Genomic DNA, 17,948 nt, shown 5'->3' with positions numbered 1-17,948 from the left:
ATTTAAATAGAACATATTACTAGCCAATGAAGACTGACCTGAGTCGTCCCCCGGGTCGTTCTGATTGGATAGACATGTAGCTGGTGCTACTGAGGCGGGAGGCACTGCTGGCACGGGAGAGAGCTGACACGTCACTCATATCACTGTCTGACGATCTTGCCGACATGTTGTCGCTGCTGCGCCTCTGTTCTGCGTACATCTACAGAGACGAGGAGGTAGAGGGTAGGAAGGAGATGATCATTTTGCTTAAGTTGAGGATAGAAAAGTCAACATACACATCATTAATTGAGTGCAGGTGGAGGGATTTTAGAGCAGATGGATGCTGACCTCCCGTTTGGTCTTGAGGTCCGTCTCGGGGTCATGGGAAGCTGAAGGCCGGTAGGAATGTACTTTCATCTGCAGCTGTCGGGCTCGCTCCTCTACTGCAAGAGCTGAGACAGATACAAAATGAGTAAGAGAAAAATGGAAAATGAAAACACAAAACATGAGAAACACTGGTGTATTACAATGAGAGACTATAGGGAATGTCCTGAAGATGCAGGATCTGGTTCCTGACACTAGATGGAGCATGATGTGCACTGATAATACATCAAGTGTCCATTTGATGAATGCTAGGAGACACAAAACTAAAAAAGCAAAAGGGAGTGTTCTTGAGACAAGAGTCCATTTTTGGTGACTAAAGATTTAATTCAGTCATTAAAAGTCATTGCCTGCTGTATTTACATACACAGCATAACAGAGCCACCACATCCCCTCACTGTAGGGGTCAAGCAGACCTGTACAAGTTTTTCCTTTAATTTGTCACCCATTATTTACTACAATGTCTGATGACCAATGACTTCATTCTGCTCCCCACTCTCTCTGACTCCAAGTCTATGCCCTTGCATACACAGAACATACCTTGCTCTATGCTGCTGCTTTTTGCAGGGAGCTGCGGCAGCTGCCTGCCCCTGCGACCTGATGAGGGAGTCCCCGTTGGAGAAGAGGGGCTGCAATGAGGGTGTGCTCTGACATACGACAACATAAAGACACAAAGAAATGGGAAAGAAGAAATAACAACATTACTACAAATCCATTCATCACTAAATGAGGTGCACCCCAAAACTGAATCACAGAATCAACAAACTGATGTCCGGCATTAAAGGTCAAAGGTCAAGTTGGAAGAGGATTGGATCACAATCATCAGTAAAGGTGCAGGAGAAGTAAAGGAGGAGCACTGAGTGTGATTACATACAGTATGCACAGTATTGCAGTATTTATACATATCCCAGCATAACATATTAACATAAAATGTTAACATGGAGAGAGGGTACAGATATACAGTAAATATTTATATCTACAGCTTCACATCTGGAATATTTAAATATTTGCATCCACACAGCTCTCACAAAAACTTCATACATCACTGTTGACATATTTTTGATGTTTTCATGTCTGAAAATGGAGCTTTCAGATCATTTTGGGACATGGTGTGTACATTTGGTACTAGTGCATACAGGGTTACTACACTCAATGTTACAGAGAGGAAATCAGCACACGGAGGAGTAGAGGCATACTGCTGGCAATAGCATGCACCTGTCTGGCCGTGGCGAGTTAGTAGAGGACCCTGCCAGGGCTGTCTGGCCAAAGGGCCTCAGTGGGCCCCCTCTCCCCCTACTGCCCCTCAGGATAGAGGTGGGCTGGATGCGACTGTCATCAGCAAATAAAAAGAAATGAAAATATAACACCTTAATACAGCAGAATTAAATCAAATGAAAATAACAACAAATGTTGCTCTTGTCGGGGCCCTGTGTGTAATACTGTTTAATCTGTGAAGGAGTCCATAGTGAAAAGAAATAAAAGGAATAGTTTGACATTTTGGGAAACACACATTCATTTTCTTGCCAAAATAAAGATGAAAAATTGATACCACTCTCAGATCCATACGCTAGCAAGTATGAGGCCACTGACAGCAGATTTTTGATACCTTTGGACAGCATTAAAAGTCAAGAAACAGCAGCAGGCTAGCTGTTTCCCCCTGTTTATAGTCTTAATGCTAAGTTTAGTTAGACAGCTGCTGGCTGCACAATAGTTTAATATTCATCCTGTTTCCAGTGCTAAAGTAAGCTAACAGGCTGCTGGTTGTAGCTTCATATTTGGTGCACAGATATGTATATGTATATATCTCTTGGCAAGAAAGCAAATATGTTCCCAAAATATCAAACTATTCCTTTAACAGGTAGAGTTTTTGTAGTGAACGTAGCTCCACTCCAGCCATGTAAACCACCAGCCTAACACTGAAACATCTACTGTAGATTGACAGCAAACTTCCATTGGTAATGTGGAATCACACACAAAAAAGAAGAAAAAACAACCACATGCACAATAGTAAACAAAAAAGTCTTATTGACAAAAAAGTATAAAAATTAAATTAAATCATCCTCATCACAAACACTGGACAGTGACCTGTAGCGTGTTCATAAAGTTTTTCTTCATGGCAGAAAGCTTTTTTGATTTTCAGCTAGCATTCATGGCTACATACTGCACAAGCTGTGACTGAAAAAACAAAACAAAATATCATATTGCTCCAGAGAGAAGAAAAGAGGTGACAGTAATGAGAGGAGATGAAATAAGGTGAGTGAGTGAATGAATGATCTTACCTGTCCCCCTCCAGGCTTTTTTTGCTGCCCCTTAGACAGTTTGGACTTGATGAATTGCTACACTGCCTGTTTTGACTAACAGCAACCACACACACACACACAGAGAGGAAGAAAAAACAAACACGAGATGGAGAATGGCAAGTGGTACAACTGAAAACTGAATATTGACTGATATGTTGGATACAATGTAAACAGCTCACATTAAGACTTTACGGTTTGTTTTTTGTGGTTTGTAAAAGCAAAATAGCAGTATAAGTAATGCACATTCCACAAACTTTTTTTTTTCCCCCGCCAGCAACTATATCACAGCAAAGAAAGTGCTTCCAAGCCAGAAGTGGAGAAATTCACAGGTGCACAGCAGAAAGAGCAGGTGCAGAGTAACAGAGGGTTTACACAGCCTTAGACCACAAATATTTACAGGAAAATGGAAAGAAACAGTGCTGATCACAAGATTTGTGAAATGCTATCATCTACAGGGTGAGCTCTACGCTACAGGATAGGCTTCAGCGTGTGGGGGGGTCAGGAGGGTATAAGCAGGAAAGCAGAGCCGGAGTGCGTGTTTTTAAAGTGGGCACGCCTGGTACCTGTCTTCCTCAAGGGCCACATGTTCTACTAAGATCCTGGGTCTTGGGGGAGTCTTGCGGGGCAAAGAGTTGGAGCACCTAGAGGGGCTGAGGGGTGGGAGGAGGAGCATCCCGAGGTAGGAACAATGGGAGAGGTTGTTAGTGCGTAAAGGGACAGTCAAGGCTGTGTTACTGTGAATGCACTTTGACTTCATAACATCTGACAAAACAATTCACCTCGACCTGACGCAGGCTTTTAATCCAAGTCAGGTTAGAAATCTGAGCATAGACTCTTTTCATGGCAGACATTTTGACTTGTCAAAGCAAGAAAAGCACAGGTTAAGTGTTTTACGTTAGTGTTATTATTTACACCTGCGCTTTTCCTGCTTTGACAAGTCAAAATGTCTGCTATGAGCACTTACAAACAAGATATAACATCGTGGGAATGAACCTTGATGCTTTCTTGCTGAGAGTTAGATAAGAAGATTGATACCACTCTCACAGACATGAGTTGTATCAATCTTCTCACCTAAATCTCTGTATTTCCCAAAATACACATGCCATATGCACTCAGCCAACCCTCCTGTCGGCTCTATAACCTTGTCAGTCATTGTTCAGACTGCCTCTGCTGTTGGAGTATACAGTGCTGAACACTGCTGGTTTATTTTCTGTCTTTGAAATTAAAGACAGACTAAGCATTTTTTTTTTCCCACCATAAATCATTTCCTGAAGCCACAATCATCTTCCCCAATTGAGATTATAAAACAGTGATGTAACAGCTTCATGACTTTTTCAGAGCCAAGGTCAACAACATCCGCTCTCTGATGTCCTTTCCTCCAGTTAAATTAAATTAAATTTCCTCAAAATAAATAACAGAAAAACTGAAGCTCTCTTTATTGGCACTCCACACCAGATTCAGTCATCCCCCAGTCATCTCACCTTTGAGGGCCAGGATATCCCCCTTTGCTCCTCAGTCATTTATCTGGGTCTTAGGTTTGACCCTCAGCTGACTTTTGATGACCATATAAGACATCTATGCAAAACCTCTTTCTACCATCTCAAAAACATCTCTAAACTCCGCCCCTCTCTAACTCTGTCAGATGCAGAGAAACTTGTCCATGTCTTTATCATCTGAAGACTGGACTACCCAAATGTGCTCTTCACAGGGATCCCTGGCAGGAGCATCCAGAAGCTCCACTATGTTCAGAACAACGCTGCCAGTATTCTGATGAGATGTGTGGAAACACAAACATATAACACCAATTCTGTTTTCATTGCACTGGCTCCCTGTCTCCTTCGGGATTGCCTATAAAGTCCTGCTACTAACATACAAATCCATCAAAGGACATGCGCCTCCCTATCTACAGGAACTGATCATACTACAAACCTCCACCTGCACCCTCAGATCTGCCAGCAGCTTGCTCTTCCAGGCCCCCAGTACTAAGCTCCACAGTAGGGGGGATCAAGCCTTCCACTCTGCTGCACCACGCTTGTGGAACAGCCTTCCTAACCATCTGAGGACAGCACCGACCCTAGACTCTTTTAAAAAAGGCCTAAAAGCCTTTCTATTCAGGAAGGCTTTTTTATCTTGACTCTTATTATTATTTTCTTTATGTTGTGTCTTCTGTTATTAATACCGTACCACTTTGAGTTTCACTATGAAAAGTGAAGTACAAATTAAATGTATTATTATTATTATTATTATTACTATTATTATTATTTATTTATTTATTTATTTCAGAGTGCACATTCTAAACAGCAGGTAGATGTGTTTTATGTTTTTTATGTGTGGATGAGACACATGACATGAACTGGAGTGAAAACATGCAGCATCCTAAACCCAAAATGTTGAATCATTTAATCATGCAGTCCAGAAAAATACTGATTTAGAATCTGTGACCGAAGACAACTTCAAGAGTCTATGATGATTGTGTCTGTATTCATCTTTATAATAACTTATCATAATGTGTGCAAATGTGCAAATGACATTCACTTGATCCATTAAAATGTGTGAATGAATGTGGTTTGGTGTACAAACAGGCATGTTTTTCTTCTTTTTTTTATACCTGTCTCTGTCAGGGGAGTGAAAGTTGGTGTCTGGTCTCAGACAAGTGGTGCTGGCACTCCTCACTCTGTCCAACGATGGCTGCAGGTCGCTGCACCGCCACAACGTGGCAGCAGAGAGAGGTATAGAAGAGGAGAAACAGAGATGGAGACAAGATGTACAAGGACAGAGGATGCAAGGAGAGGTGACGGGAAGAAGAGATTGTGAAGAATGTGAGAGAATGAGAACAAAAAGGTAGTGAGTGGGAGGCAGACAAAAGAAAATACAGATAAAGACCGAAAAAGAAGGATTATGAGGGGTAATGTGAAAAAAGAGAGGCAGGAGTAGATAGAGAGAAAGAGGGAGAGACAAAGAGAGAATAAGGAGGGCCATCAGACAGTGCAGTAACATGTAATGGCTCTGATGCTGTATCTCCATTTATCATAGCCAGTCATTCCTCGCGGCCATACACTGTGAGACCACTCAAATGGAAGGTTGGTGGGTTGCCATGGGAACCAGGTCTAAGTGGAAGAGGGAACTGCTTGTAAGTGTGGATTGAGGGAGTGAATGAGTGAGGAGGAAAGGAGAGCAGCCAGCACTCACTTTACTCTCTGCTGCATATGCTCACAGCTGTATGTTTGTCGTTTGTCACGTCATGCTGCTCTGTGACAACAGTTACTTTCAACAGATGGTTGGCTGCGTGCCATCGCATGACATTGCATATAACGTTTCAGGCCAAATGCCTCACATGGCAACAAGGGCTTAGGAGTTTAGTGGTTGTTTAATGCTCTGCGTTTGCCAGTACATGCTTAAGCCTCCATGGTGTGTTGTCACCCGAAAAAGGAGGAAAGAAAATGTTTTGGGGTGGCGAGAGGACAAGGGGATGGGTGTGTTCTTACCTAACCGTGACCTCATCAGTGAACCTGAGCACACGGTGTGTAAGGATGCTACGAGGCATGGTGCTGCCCCCTTCTTGCCTGTGGGGTGGCTTGTTCTTTAGGCATGCGGGAAGGGTGGAGCTGTACGCCAGTGCCCCGCCCACGACAAGCGGGAGAGACCCGCGTGCAAAGGAAGGCAAAGGAAAAACAAAATGACACATGCAACTGACAGAAATAAGCAGAGACAAAATAAGTGAAGGTTGGGGAGGGAGCACAAGAGTGAAACTAAGCAGGCTTCATGCAAAATGATCAGAGGAGACAGCGAAGCGGCATTCATATCATGGTGTAACATAAAATATGGTTTCCTTCTCAACTTCCTGTTCACAGTTTACATTATAAATCTGTATCGAGATGCTGGTGATCACCAGAAACACCACACAGAGCAAATGACTTAATGAACACATGAGATGAAGCACATCCTGCTGTGACCTCAGCATGAGGAATTCATTATGTAAGAGTATAGAGAGAGTTCCTCTTGCCCTCCCTGTGGATTGACCCTACACACACATATGGGGAGATTACATGTAATGCAGATTATATAACACAATCTAAAGATCTAAAGCCATCGAGACTGCACGTGGTGAGAAAAACCAAGCTACATCTATCAAATGTATAGGAGTGCCACAAAATGGATTAAAGCAGAGAAAGAGAAATGGAGGAAATTACTTATGTAGGTCTGTCTGTCCAGTGGTCATGTGGCTAGAGATGAGATATTACAGTAAATCTGACAGATGATGTGCATGTTTTTTTAAATGCTGCTACAGAGGTAGCAAAAAGAGTGAGAATGTGTTTTCTACATGTAAATGTGCTCTGAGTAATCTGGTGCAAATTATGATGCTAAAGATCAACATCTGATATTAAAAGACAATACTAATAGTTTTACATGTTATAGCTCATTAACTGCAACTCACAGATTCTTTACATTACTTGTATAAGTTTTAGACTGATTTCCAGGCAGGCATTATTATCCATTCAGTTAAAGGGGTACTGCAGTGATTTAAAATTGCACTTTCATAGTCAAATATGGTGAAGCAGAGGCAACGATATCCCAACTATTGGTCCTTAATATGGGTAAATCTCTCTATGTCTTCCAAACTCCACAGTATAGTTTGTAACACAGGCTTTTTGTTATAAATGTGTGGTCTCCTTTAAAGCCACAGAAGACATCATACACCTGTTTTCCAGATGCTGTAGTTCTCCTCAAGAGTCTACATTTATGCTAGCGGCTCTGTTTGGCTGTACTTGGTCACAGTGGTGCTTTGAGCTAAATGCTAGTATCAGCATGCTAATACGGTCACAATCAAAAGGTTAACATGCTGATGTTTAGCAGATATGTTTACCATATTAACCATCACAAGTGTGCTAGCATGCTAATTAGCACTAAACACACAAGTACAGATGAGGCTGATGGGAATGCCATTAGTTTGGCAGGTATTCGGTCATAAACCAAAGGTATGGACAAAGTGATTTTTTATGATGAGGGGAGCATGAAAATCTGTACCAAATTTCATGACAATCCATCTAATTGTTGTTCAGTCTGGACCAAAGTGGTGGACCAACTGACTGACCTACATGTAGAGTTGGTTGGTCTACCGTCTAGCCATACCTCTAGCCTGACTAGTAACCAACTACACTTGAAATGTGGTGGTGATCAGTACGTGTCAAAATGTTTCCTTGTTGTTGCATTCTGGGACACTCAACATCCTGGCCTTGAGATTCAGTTAACCATTAAAAAGAAGTGACCAAATTCTCATTATAATCTTCACAATGTCCATGTTTGCTTGTTGTTTAGCCTGCGGGTTAGACTATCTGACAACATTGCTTTTGAATGCAAAGCTTTATTGGCATTTGTCTCTTAAAATCCAAATAGCAGAGCTCCCCTGACTGCACCAATGACTTCCTGTTTTCACTGCAACCTAGAATCAGTCTAAAAACCTCTGCTATGTTTTGAAAAATGTCCAGAAGTGATGTATAGAGGTATATATTGATATATAGACATATATGTGATTTGTATTTAATGGGCAACAACATGTAAAAGCATAGGTATTTTCCTTCAAAGGACTGAAAGATACAGTACAGAGGGAAAAAGCAACACATACTATTTAGTTAGTTAAAGCAGCTCCATGACAAAGCAACTAGGCACACACTCCGACCATAGCAAGCACAAGCAGCACAGTGGTCTGGGAGACATGGGCATTTATTGCGTCGAACACTGCCGCAACAAAATGGCCCACCAACTCCACAAATGAATCTGGGAAAGCTGGACAGGAACAGAAAAGGGTACGCAAGACTGCCTTTCAAGCTAAACGCTTACCTGTAAATATCTTTATGGATACCATTTACTAACAGGGGCATTTTGGGGGGGAGTGTGTTGCTGTATCTACCTACGCCCCTGGTCGTATAGGTGGAGATCATGCACGTAAAGCAAGACAAGAAAAAAAAAACAAGGTGGGAAAAGTATACAACTGCTGAGAGTGACCACATCAAATGCAAAAAATAAAAGAAATTAATCAAAAAGAGCTTTGCCTTCTTTGAGGTCAGCCACCGAGCGGCTCTCTAATCCCCTCACAGAGTGATCGGTGTGTTGTGTGGGTTTTTATGAGACAATAGAGAATGCCTTTGAGTCGGATATGAATTTATGAGTGTGCAACTACTGTACTTGACGCTGATGTGACACAATTTTGTGTACATGCAGTTGCAAAAAAGCAGACATACACACTACAGTATGTACAGTACATTCAAGATAATCAACACACTCTGCATCGAGAATATCAACATTAAGTGTGTTAAAATTAAATTATTAAAGTATAGTGAGGATGGAAATGATGATAAAACGGCATATAGTATTAAAATAAAGCTGAATGGTGGTTGTTGTCATTTTTTTTCTTTTTACCTGTTTGTGTGCAGGCACTCGGCACTCCCGCCGCGGATAGACCTGTGCATCTCCAGGACCTCACTGTCATTGCCATGACGATGGGTGAACAAATGAAAAACAACCCGAGAAAACACAACAGAAGAGGATGGCAACTCAGACAGGCATGTGAATTTATGAATGAGAGAAACCAGGAAATCATAATTCTGAGATTTCAGTCAAGTCTGCATTCAAAAGTACAGAATGATACAACAAACTTAGTATGTTGCAATCACTAGTTTCACACTGTTAGTAGTATTAGTAGAAATTAGTTTTGTAAAAGCACATTACGCACACTTATCAACCAAAACAAGATTCAAGTGCTCACTAATTACCTTACTGAATGAACCACAAGGAGCACTGATCCAATGTGTGTGCATCTTGTTCTTTGTCATATTTTTTACAACAAATTTCCAATCACCAAGTGAACTTAAACACATCCTCATCCCCCTGTCCCCCAGAGACCCCAAAAACAGGTTACCTGTCCTCAGAGTATTCATAGTCCGAGTCGCCGGAGCGCTGATGCTCCAAGTGGGAGTCGTGGTAGCGGGAGGGGGAGTGGGAGTGGTGGCGGTTTTGGTGGATCTCATCCAGACTCCTGATGGAAATATCAAATTAATGTATGTACAACAGAGGTATATACACAGAGTTAGGAAAGAGTAAAAATATCTAAATTTAGAGTTTGTGATTCAGACTATCTAAGAATGAGAATGCAGCATCAACATGATGTTATTAGAATTACATAACCTACAGTCAACACACCTATACAAAATGACTATCATTTCTGATCTGTGGCAAAAACTGTAGTGACAAATAATTGGTCTTTGTCTGATGGTTCTCTGGTATTGGACAGCAATTAACAAGTTTTACTGTACGTTAACATATTTTACATTCATCCATGAAAGAAAATATGTCTTTCCAACCTACTAAAAAAGAATAAATAACTAAGAATAGGCCTAATCAGAGGTGAGAGCATTACTGTAATTTAATAAGCTACAGTGACAGAGCTGAATGTAATGTTAGCAAACCACTTCTACTTCTTTTTGACTGACATGTAATATGTAAACTCCAGTCTATAAATGCATGTATATTAAGAGGTACAACTAAAGATAACTATTATGATGAACTGATCTCTGCAGGATGCTTCACCGATGGACAATCAAATGCAGCAGAAGCAACACATGTGTGATGTGTGTGACATGGAGGAAGAAATAGATAGATACTACATAGCACTTGAGATTGCTAATAGAAAAATAACAAATTAAAAATTTGTCAGTTGAATTAGGTCTACCAGTCCTGTGCATTCACATGGGGTGTATCATCACAGGGCTGCTCAGTCCAAACTTACATAATTTAACAATGATGACCCAAAGCTAAACATGTGGTTAATATGTCAGGATGATAGTCACACTGACATTAACATATTTCCAGCTGTCAGAAGAGTTAATAACATTGCCACACCAAAAGCCATAAACAGAGATCTGTAGTGTTTGGTGATGATTTAGCTATAAAGTATTGAGATTAAAAAGCTTTGATAAGCACATGTTAACAAGCTACACTGATTCTCTGACACATATTGTATACAGTGTAGTCAGGGAGCGACAATACCATGAACATACACACTGACACTGTTGTAAACCACACATCCTTTGTTCTGCTGATGAAAAAGCAAAACTGTCTGATGCTAGGAAATGTAATCTGGTATGCATATTTAAGACGCTACAGTAAATTTACCTTTAAACAACACTGAGGTCATTGAAATTAAGAATTTACTGGCTGTATGGAGCTTATAAACTACGTTACACTAGTCTACTGTCACCATAGACAACATATTCTCCACTGACAGTTCACCAGGTAGTGCTGGCAGGTGATCCTGACCTTTGCATGGGCACATGTGCGGGTCGTGACCGCGCCCTGCAGGAGTCCTCTCTGTGAGGAGACACCGAGCGGGAGCGGTGCTGGACGGGTCGCTGCTGCTCAGGCACAGCCAGCGTACTGCCTCGCTCTCTCTCCCTGGAGTTACGCTCTGCACCTACACACCACACACACATACAAGGGCAAAAAAGCAAAATTCACACACACACACACACACACACACACACACATTCATACAAACATGTTTGTTGATTCATCGAATCATATGAATACAACACACACAAGCATGGACACACACATACAAACACACCCACACACACACACATCCAGGCATTAGTTGTGTGTCCTTTGATAAGGATGCACTAGTTGTGAGCGTTGCACTACTAACTACCATTACAGATGCCATTCTCTTACAGACTGTAGAACATCACATCAGGATGTTTTACAGGCAAATGACCAGCTAGCAAACAGGTTAGCCAGTCATATGAGCTAGCCTGAGTAGCTGACTGTTTCCGCAATGTTTCTGTCAGACCTGCATCTCTAAACAGTTGTTTAACCTGCATGGAGTGCCAGATGATAAGAGAGATCAGATTTTTAACTCAGGGATATTTAACCACTGTAGCGGCAAAGAGGGTGGTGTAGAAAATAATGAAGATATGAAATGGTAAAGATAATACAACAAATGCATTACTATGGTTAATATATACTGAAGCTGTAATGGGTTAATATACTTGCTACAGGTGTGTTCATGACTCAAAAATGTGAAAAAGGTGTGGATAGATAGATGATTTTACAACATTCTTGGCCCTCCACATTACAAAATTAATAAATTAGATGTGCGATAGAGTCGCTTGCAAAAAAATATTTTAGGTGTCCAGACTTCTGTAAGTAAAAGCCATGCTAATTTTCTCCATATAAAGCAGCATTTGGAGCTATTTCCCGGCTTGGATGGGCATGAAACTCTCATGATTGAATCATCAGTATCAATTAATAACACAATATCTGGTTCATTGATAAAAAGTAAAAAGTAACTGTGACTCCCAAAGTGCATTTATGTTACATACTGCTCTAACAACAAGCAGAAGATAAAGATATCACTGTTTTACAACTTCAGCTTAATTTAATTCAGTTTTGGATTCTGGGCAAAAATTCTAATTCATTTGGTTTTGAATTCACTAAAGCTCTGATTCTCTACCTCTGATGCCTCTGACTGGCTTGTTCTCCATAGCAACAGCAGCTGAGGCTCATGAGTATTATAATATTTAAAGCCACCCATCATAACATATGATTATATATGTCAGTTTGGCATAAATGTAGATTCTCAGAAATGAAGTTTCTGAAGAAGGAGAATTCATACTGGGGAAAAATACTTCTGAAACCAGCAACTATTATCTTTATCCGTTTACAGTATCCAAAAAATCAAATAATTTCCTGATTGTGTACACTTTCTGACAGTCATGTCGCTAACCTCAACCATCTGGCATTTGAAAAGGCCAAAAATCTATTACTATCTTAAAACAGGCAGGTCTACATTTGAGTGACAGGAAATGAAGCCACAGCAGAAACAGTCAAACAACAAAGCAGTTGTAGTGACTCTACTTGCCAAATAATACACAAATTTAGCTTCTACTGTACATTAAGTCCTTTCAGTGAAGTAAGCAACATAGGGGCAGGACTAGACACATGCAGAAGAATGGCAGGAGACTTAGTGGAATGGCAGTGAACTACTGTAGCTCTACAGTCTTACATGCACTCAGTGCTTCAAGTGTTTCTACGGCCCAGCAGAAGAGGAGAAACTGTTCACTGCAGCCTCAGTGAAGTACAGTACACTGCTAAACAGCAGCAGACTGTACACCACAATACTGCAATTCAAAATCAGCATTCCGGTAGCAATATGATGAATTGCAAAAGTCTTTGGAGTGTTGCCTTTCGCTGATACAGCAAAGATTAATTATTTTAATTTGGGTGCAATTTGTTCTAAAACATACAGTGGAGCCAAAAGGAGGTTGGAAGGTTTGGGAAAAACAGATGGAGGGAGGATGCAAGAAGATGCTTTCTCACCCAGTGCTGGACGCCTACAGGCTACTACAAGGAAATGCTCAGTAACCATGCCCCCCACCCACCTTTAGTCACTATCAAACCATCATCAAACTCTGTATCAATGATGCGATGAGACCCTGCACACACACACACACACGTACACACAACATACACACACACAGGAGAGGGTAAGGTCGAGAGGTTCTGTGTGTCCATCTCCCGCACTGAGAGACGAAAAATAAGAAGCTCAGTAAAGGAAAAGTTGACAACTACACACTCAGATCTATTGTAGGTTCACAGAACAAACAAATATATATACATAGAATTTATGTACATATACTATGTACAGGTGGACATACTCTGTAGTTTCTTGCTGGGGCTGTCTCCATGGACGTGTCTGCGTGGGAGGTATGGAGAGGGCTGTGGCAGAGGTATAGAGGACACGTCATGCGTCTGGAGTTTATACCAATGAGGAATGTCATCCAGCAAGGCAGTCTCCAGCTCTATCAGGATCTGAGAGAGGACAGAGAGGGAGAGGGTAGACACTTTATCTGTGGTTTGGTTTATGTGTTTTGAAATCTCTTGGACCTTTTGATGTTGTGCTACATTATCCATATGTTTGCAGTACCAAGAAATAAAGGTTATTTAAAGGCAACAGCAGACAAATTAGACCAGTATGAAGATAATGTTTGGACATGGTGTGTCTCCCACCTCGCCCAGGAATTCGCTCTCCTCCTCCTGGACCCTGGGCTGGTCCCAGACAGTGATCTCTAGCATGCGTTCTCGGAAGTCCCGTCGGTGAACGTGGGGATATAGGAAGGTCTGGTTCCACTTGGGCTCGGCGCTCTTCTTCACTGTTTTAGTCCGTCGTTTACTCTTATCACTAGAACAGAGGCCATAACACCCAGAGTTTAGATCATGAGGGGGGAGCATGTCTCTCAACTTAATCCTTAAGATGGTATTTTTTTAATAACAAGTATGGATAATGGTACATTTATGGCAATAAATATGCTCTCCATGCAATGGTACTCATGAAAGGGACCCACAATGACCTCACCTTCTATCAGGCAGGAAGTACATCTTGACATAGGGGTTCCGAGGTCGTCCGTCTGGTCGGGGTGGCAGGTCTATGGCTTGAAGGACGTTGACGATCAACTGATGGCCCACTTTGTCATACCACAGTTTCACCTGTAACAATTTGTGAAGAAAGTGAACCTATACCCATATCTATACACATCAACAAGAGGTGATATAGTATTTCAACTCCAAATCCCCAATGTATTCCCTTGCCCCTTCCCCATTCTCTTCCAGGTACTCACAGAGAGCTGTCCAGGCAGTACCAGAGGAAGGTCTCTGAGGGTCCCGGGGCTGGTAGGGGACATCACTGATATAGAAGGACGGTCCATTTTCTGTGACTCAAAGGAACTGGAGCCTGCTGAAGGATGGAGAGCACACCAGATGTTGTTATAAACCATAAGAAAAGGCACTACCAAGATTAGAAAGAATAAGCATTACGTCAAGTCTAGAGTCTCTTATTTCTCTTCAGAACCTACTTACATAGACAATAAACTCTGGTAATAACATACAGTATATTGGCAATAAAGCTGCCCACATAACCACTTACTAGATTCTAGAGGAGGGTGGGATGACTCTGGGATTCTTGGGATGTCTCTGTGAAAAACAAAAGAGAATTGCTGAACTTGAAATTTACTATACATACATAAAGCTACTTGGAATATAAAGACACAATCAGGACTTCAGTGAACATTCATCTTTGAAAAATGAATGAGTAGCAGGCTCATGTCAACCAACAGTTACATGGTAGGTATAAGAAGAGCAAGCAGTCAATCAAATGCACATTTACATTTTAAACATAGTGAGTAGTAAAGGAGAAAAGGATAACTGGAATGAGGGATATTTGTCTTGGATGTTCAGGATTTCAAGGAAGGCATGAGGGGAGGGGGTACCACCCATCAAATCAACACTACTTACTGATATGCTCTATACACTTTTCTCAAGAAGTTTTTGGACATAATTCGGTGGATAGAGCTTTTAGATAAAGGAAGGAGACATATCAAAAGTATCTGTCAGAAAAAAAATAAAACCATCACTCAGGTAGTTTATATGATCATTATTACACATATTTATCTTACCCGATAGGTCTTGAAACAACAATTTCCACTTGAGGCTCAGCCTTGGATTCAAGGATAATATTGTACACTTCTTTCTTGGTTGCTCCTGGCAACGACTTCCCATTCCACTGCAACACCTCATCACCTGGAACCGAGATGGCCAACATACATAGTGATGATCCAGCCTGAGGCTCATCATTGCATTTGCTGACAAAGACTAAAGTAAAGTAGGTGCTCTCAGAGAATTAAACTTAAACTTAAAAGTGGCACTGAAATTTGAATTCTGCTCACTGTTTCATATATGGAAATATAAACTATAAAGATACTGCAGCTAGGTAGCATATTTTTCTTTCAAAAGAGGTTAAAATTTTATTTGTGGAAACAGCTTCTTATTCGTGGACACAGCTTCTTAGCTTCATGCTACTAGATGGACCTTTCCCATGTCATCAGACCATGGAAGCCACATATGCCATGAACGTTGATGCAAGATGTTTTCCCGCTTTTTCAATAAGCCAACATAGCATTGGCATTCAGCTTTAAGCCATCTAGCCGTTATAACATTCAACATCTTGGATGACTTGCCAGCAATCTAGGCTAAATAGCTTCAACTCAGAAAATGGACACTCCACTTCTGAAATGGAAGCTAGTTAGCCTGGTTTGCTTATGTTAACACAGATTCCCAGTAGATTTGATCAAATTCCCAAGGTAACATATGGAGTAGTGACAGGGCTACTTGTTGCTATGAGTTTTGACAGTCTGGTCATTTGCCATCACCACATGTGGACCCATGAAAGAGAGACCACTAACACGAGTTAGACTCCGTTGGATACTGTGTAATAAACACAGTGCTGAAAGTGATGACTCAGTTTGTGATGTCATAACATGAACGAAAGATAACATCAAGTGGTAATCAGCGCAAATGTTAGAAAGTTAGAAAAGTGGAAGTTAGTTTGCTAGATTCCTCTTTCTGCATGTGATACAAACTTAACAGCACAATGGATCCTCCAAAATATTGAATGTTGTAAAGAGATAAGGGATATTATGGACTATTTTTTGTGTCTGCCCACAAAGATATTGCACCAATCTCATATCCACACTGTCAGTCAGTACTACAAATTCATGCCCCCTGGAGAGCACTAAGGTAGCTGGAGATATCACAGTAAAAAATTAATGAAATTTAAAATCCTACTTTACAGTAATTTTGTACATTACACAAGTCAAAAAAAGCAGAGATATATGTACCGACTTCTGATCGTTTCAGTTCAACTTTAAAAGTCAGCTTCACAATTATACTGTTATCAACCAAGTATACACAAGGTACTACAGCATCTTCTGCTTAGGAACAATATGTTCAAGGGATTCGCACCTGCTCGTAGGTGTCCCACGACATCTGCTAGGCTGCCTTTCTTGACTTTGGTGATGAAGGCCCCAAGTCTCCCTGTCTCTGTCATCTTTCCTCCTACCACCTGCACACAAAGGGGAGACAAAAGAATGGAAAGGAAAAGAGGTACATGTTGGCAGGCTTAATGGCATTTTCCTGTTTTCTGCAGGACGCAGTAATTGCTCAACAGGAACTACTCTACACACAGGTGTCTTGGAATACTCTTCAGCGTTCAATGTCATCCAATAGTATACTACAGCTTTCACAGGAATTACACAGCATTACTATTCCTGTTTTCATTCTTAACATGATCTGTTTTCTCTGTAAATTCTCTTCATCTGGCATTCCACTAAATCTAAAACAGACACTAACAAATTATTTATAGGTTTGGTTTTTACACAGGTCTTAATGTGAATGATTCCCTGCTTACTTTTAAGCCGAGGAGAGAGCCAGCTTCACGGGGCATGGCAGACCTCTTGCTTAGCGTGATGCGTCCAATCAGGTGATCACCCTCTTTGGATGGCTGCCATGTAACTGGATGCTACAGGGACAGAAGATAGAGAGGACAGTTATGAGGAGGTGTGGTGAACAAAGGAGGGAAGAATGAAAAAAGCAGAAAACAGAGAGGAGGAAAGGAAGGACAGGTTGAGAAAAAAGAGAAAGAAAGAAGTAAAGAGGGCCTGGAGTGACACATTAATGCTGTTGTTTCAGTTTTTGTTTCATGTTTCATTGTTTCATTGTTTCATGCACTTTGAAACTTGCATGTGTCTGCATGTGAGGACTACATGTAGGTGTATGTAAGTGCATCATACAAAAACTGTGAATCTGCCATGTTTTGCTGAAACTTACATGCCACACTGCAGGATCTAGAGGATGACAGTCCCAGTCACCTGCAGGGAGACAGAGAAAGATTGAGAGAAAATAGTTACTTGGTCTCTGTCAGCACGAAAAAGGTATGTACAGTAAATTTATATCATACTCTAAGGTCCATGGACCCCATTGGAAATAATTTGCTATAAATTACTTGCCCCAAGCTGTGCAATAAAATAATACACCTTGGGACAAAGGCAGCTAATAAACTGAAGGCTGTACCTCTCTCAAATGACACCATGAGGAGGAGAATTGAAGAACTCTCAGTTGATATTCAGTCACAGCTACTGGATTGATTGTGTTCCTGTGAGAAATTTTCTATTCAGCGGGACAAATCAACAGACATTGCCAGCACGGCTTAGTTGATTGTTTTGGTTTGCTATCCGTGGTAAGGGAACATTTTGGAGGACTTTCTGTTCTGCAAGGAGGTACCTGGGAGGACAACGGTTGAGTACAAATGCTGTGAAGTTGAGTCCAAATGCAATTTGAATAAAGTGACCCTCTGTTTAAAAGTATATGTGGTATTAACATGATTCAAATTGAAACATGTTTATT

General features: G+C 41.1%; 1 protein-coding gene across 8 annotated transcripts in view; it reads right to left on the bottom strand.

Moving 5' to 3' along the window:
• rims1b (regulating synaptic membrane exocytosis 1b) overlaps positions 1 to 17,948 on the bottom strand; it is an 80,071-nt gene that overhangs the window by 12,458 nt on the left and 49,665 nt on the right. For 3 of the 8 annotated variants that reach the window (XM_044346533.1, XM_044346536.1, XM_044346539.1), the window contains exons 5-24: positions 17,373 to 17,413; positions 16,954 to 17,064; positions 16,509 to 16,608; positions 15,164 to 15,287; positions 14,635 to 14,681; positions 14,330 to 14,445; positions 14,068 to 14,198; positions 13,722 to 13,893; positions 13,370 to 13,523; positions 10,974 to 11,127; positions 9,577 to 9,693; positions 9,078 to 9,140; positions 6,146 to 6,265; positions 5,269 to 5,358; positions 3,224 to 3,310; positions 2,640 to 2,714; positions 1,576 to 1,689; positions 901 to 1,007; positions 328 to 431; positions 39 to 199 (exon numbers count right to left, since the gene is read on the bottom strand). In XM_044346533.1, the coding sequence (XP_044202468.1) occupies positions 39 to 199; positions 328 to 431; positions 901 to 1,007; positions 1,576 to 1,689; positions 2,640 to 2,714; positions 3,224 to 3,310; positions 5,269 to 5,358; positions 6,146 to 6,265; positions 9,078 to 9,140; positions 9,577 to 9,693; positions 10,974 to 11,127; positions 13,370 to 13,523; positions 13,722 to 13,893; positions 14,068 to 14,198; positions 14,330 to 14,445; positions 14,635 to 14,681; positions 15,164 to 15,287; positions 16,509 to 16,608; positions 16,954 to 17,064; positions 17,373 to 17,413 (2,188 nt within the window). Of the gene's footprint in view, positions 1 to 38; positions 200 to 327; positions 432 to 900; positions 1,008 to 1,575; positions 1,690 to 2,639; positions 2,715 to 3,223; positions 3,311 to 5,268; positions 5,359 to 6,145; positions 6,266 to 8,498; positions 8,577 to 9,077; positions 9,141 to 9,576; positions 9,694 to 10,973; positions 11,128 to 13,093; positions 13,148 to 13,369; positions 13,524 to 13,721; positions 13,894 to 14,067; positions 14,199 to 14,329; positions 14,446 to 14,634; positions 14,682 to 15,163; positions 15,288 to 16,508; positions 16,609 to 16,953; positions 17,065 to 17,372; positions 17,414 to 17,948 lie in introns of all 8 variants that reach the window. The other 5 variants (XM_044346540.1, XM_044346534.1, XM_044346535.1 and 2 more) reach the window with 5 other exon arrangements.

This window comes from Thunnus albacares, chromosome 3 (assembly GCF_914725855.1).
Source record: "Thunnus albacares chromosome 3, fThuAlb1.1, whole genome shotgun sequence".
NCBI lineage: Eukaryota > Metazoa > Chordata > Actinopteri > Scombriformes > Scombridae > Thunnus > Thunnus albacares.
Note: the sequence above shows the minus strand (reverse complement) of the source record. Positions and strands in the feature narration are given on the sequence as shown.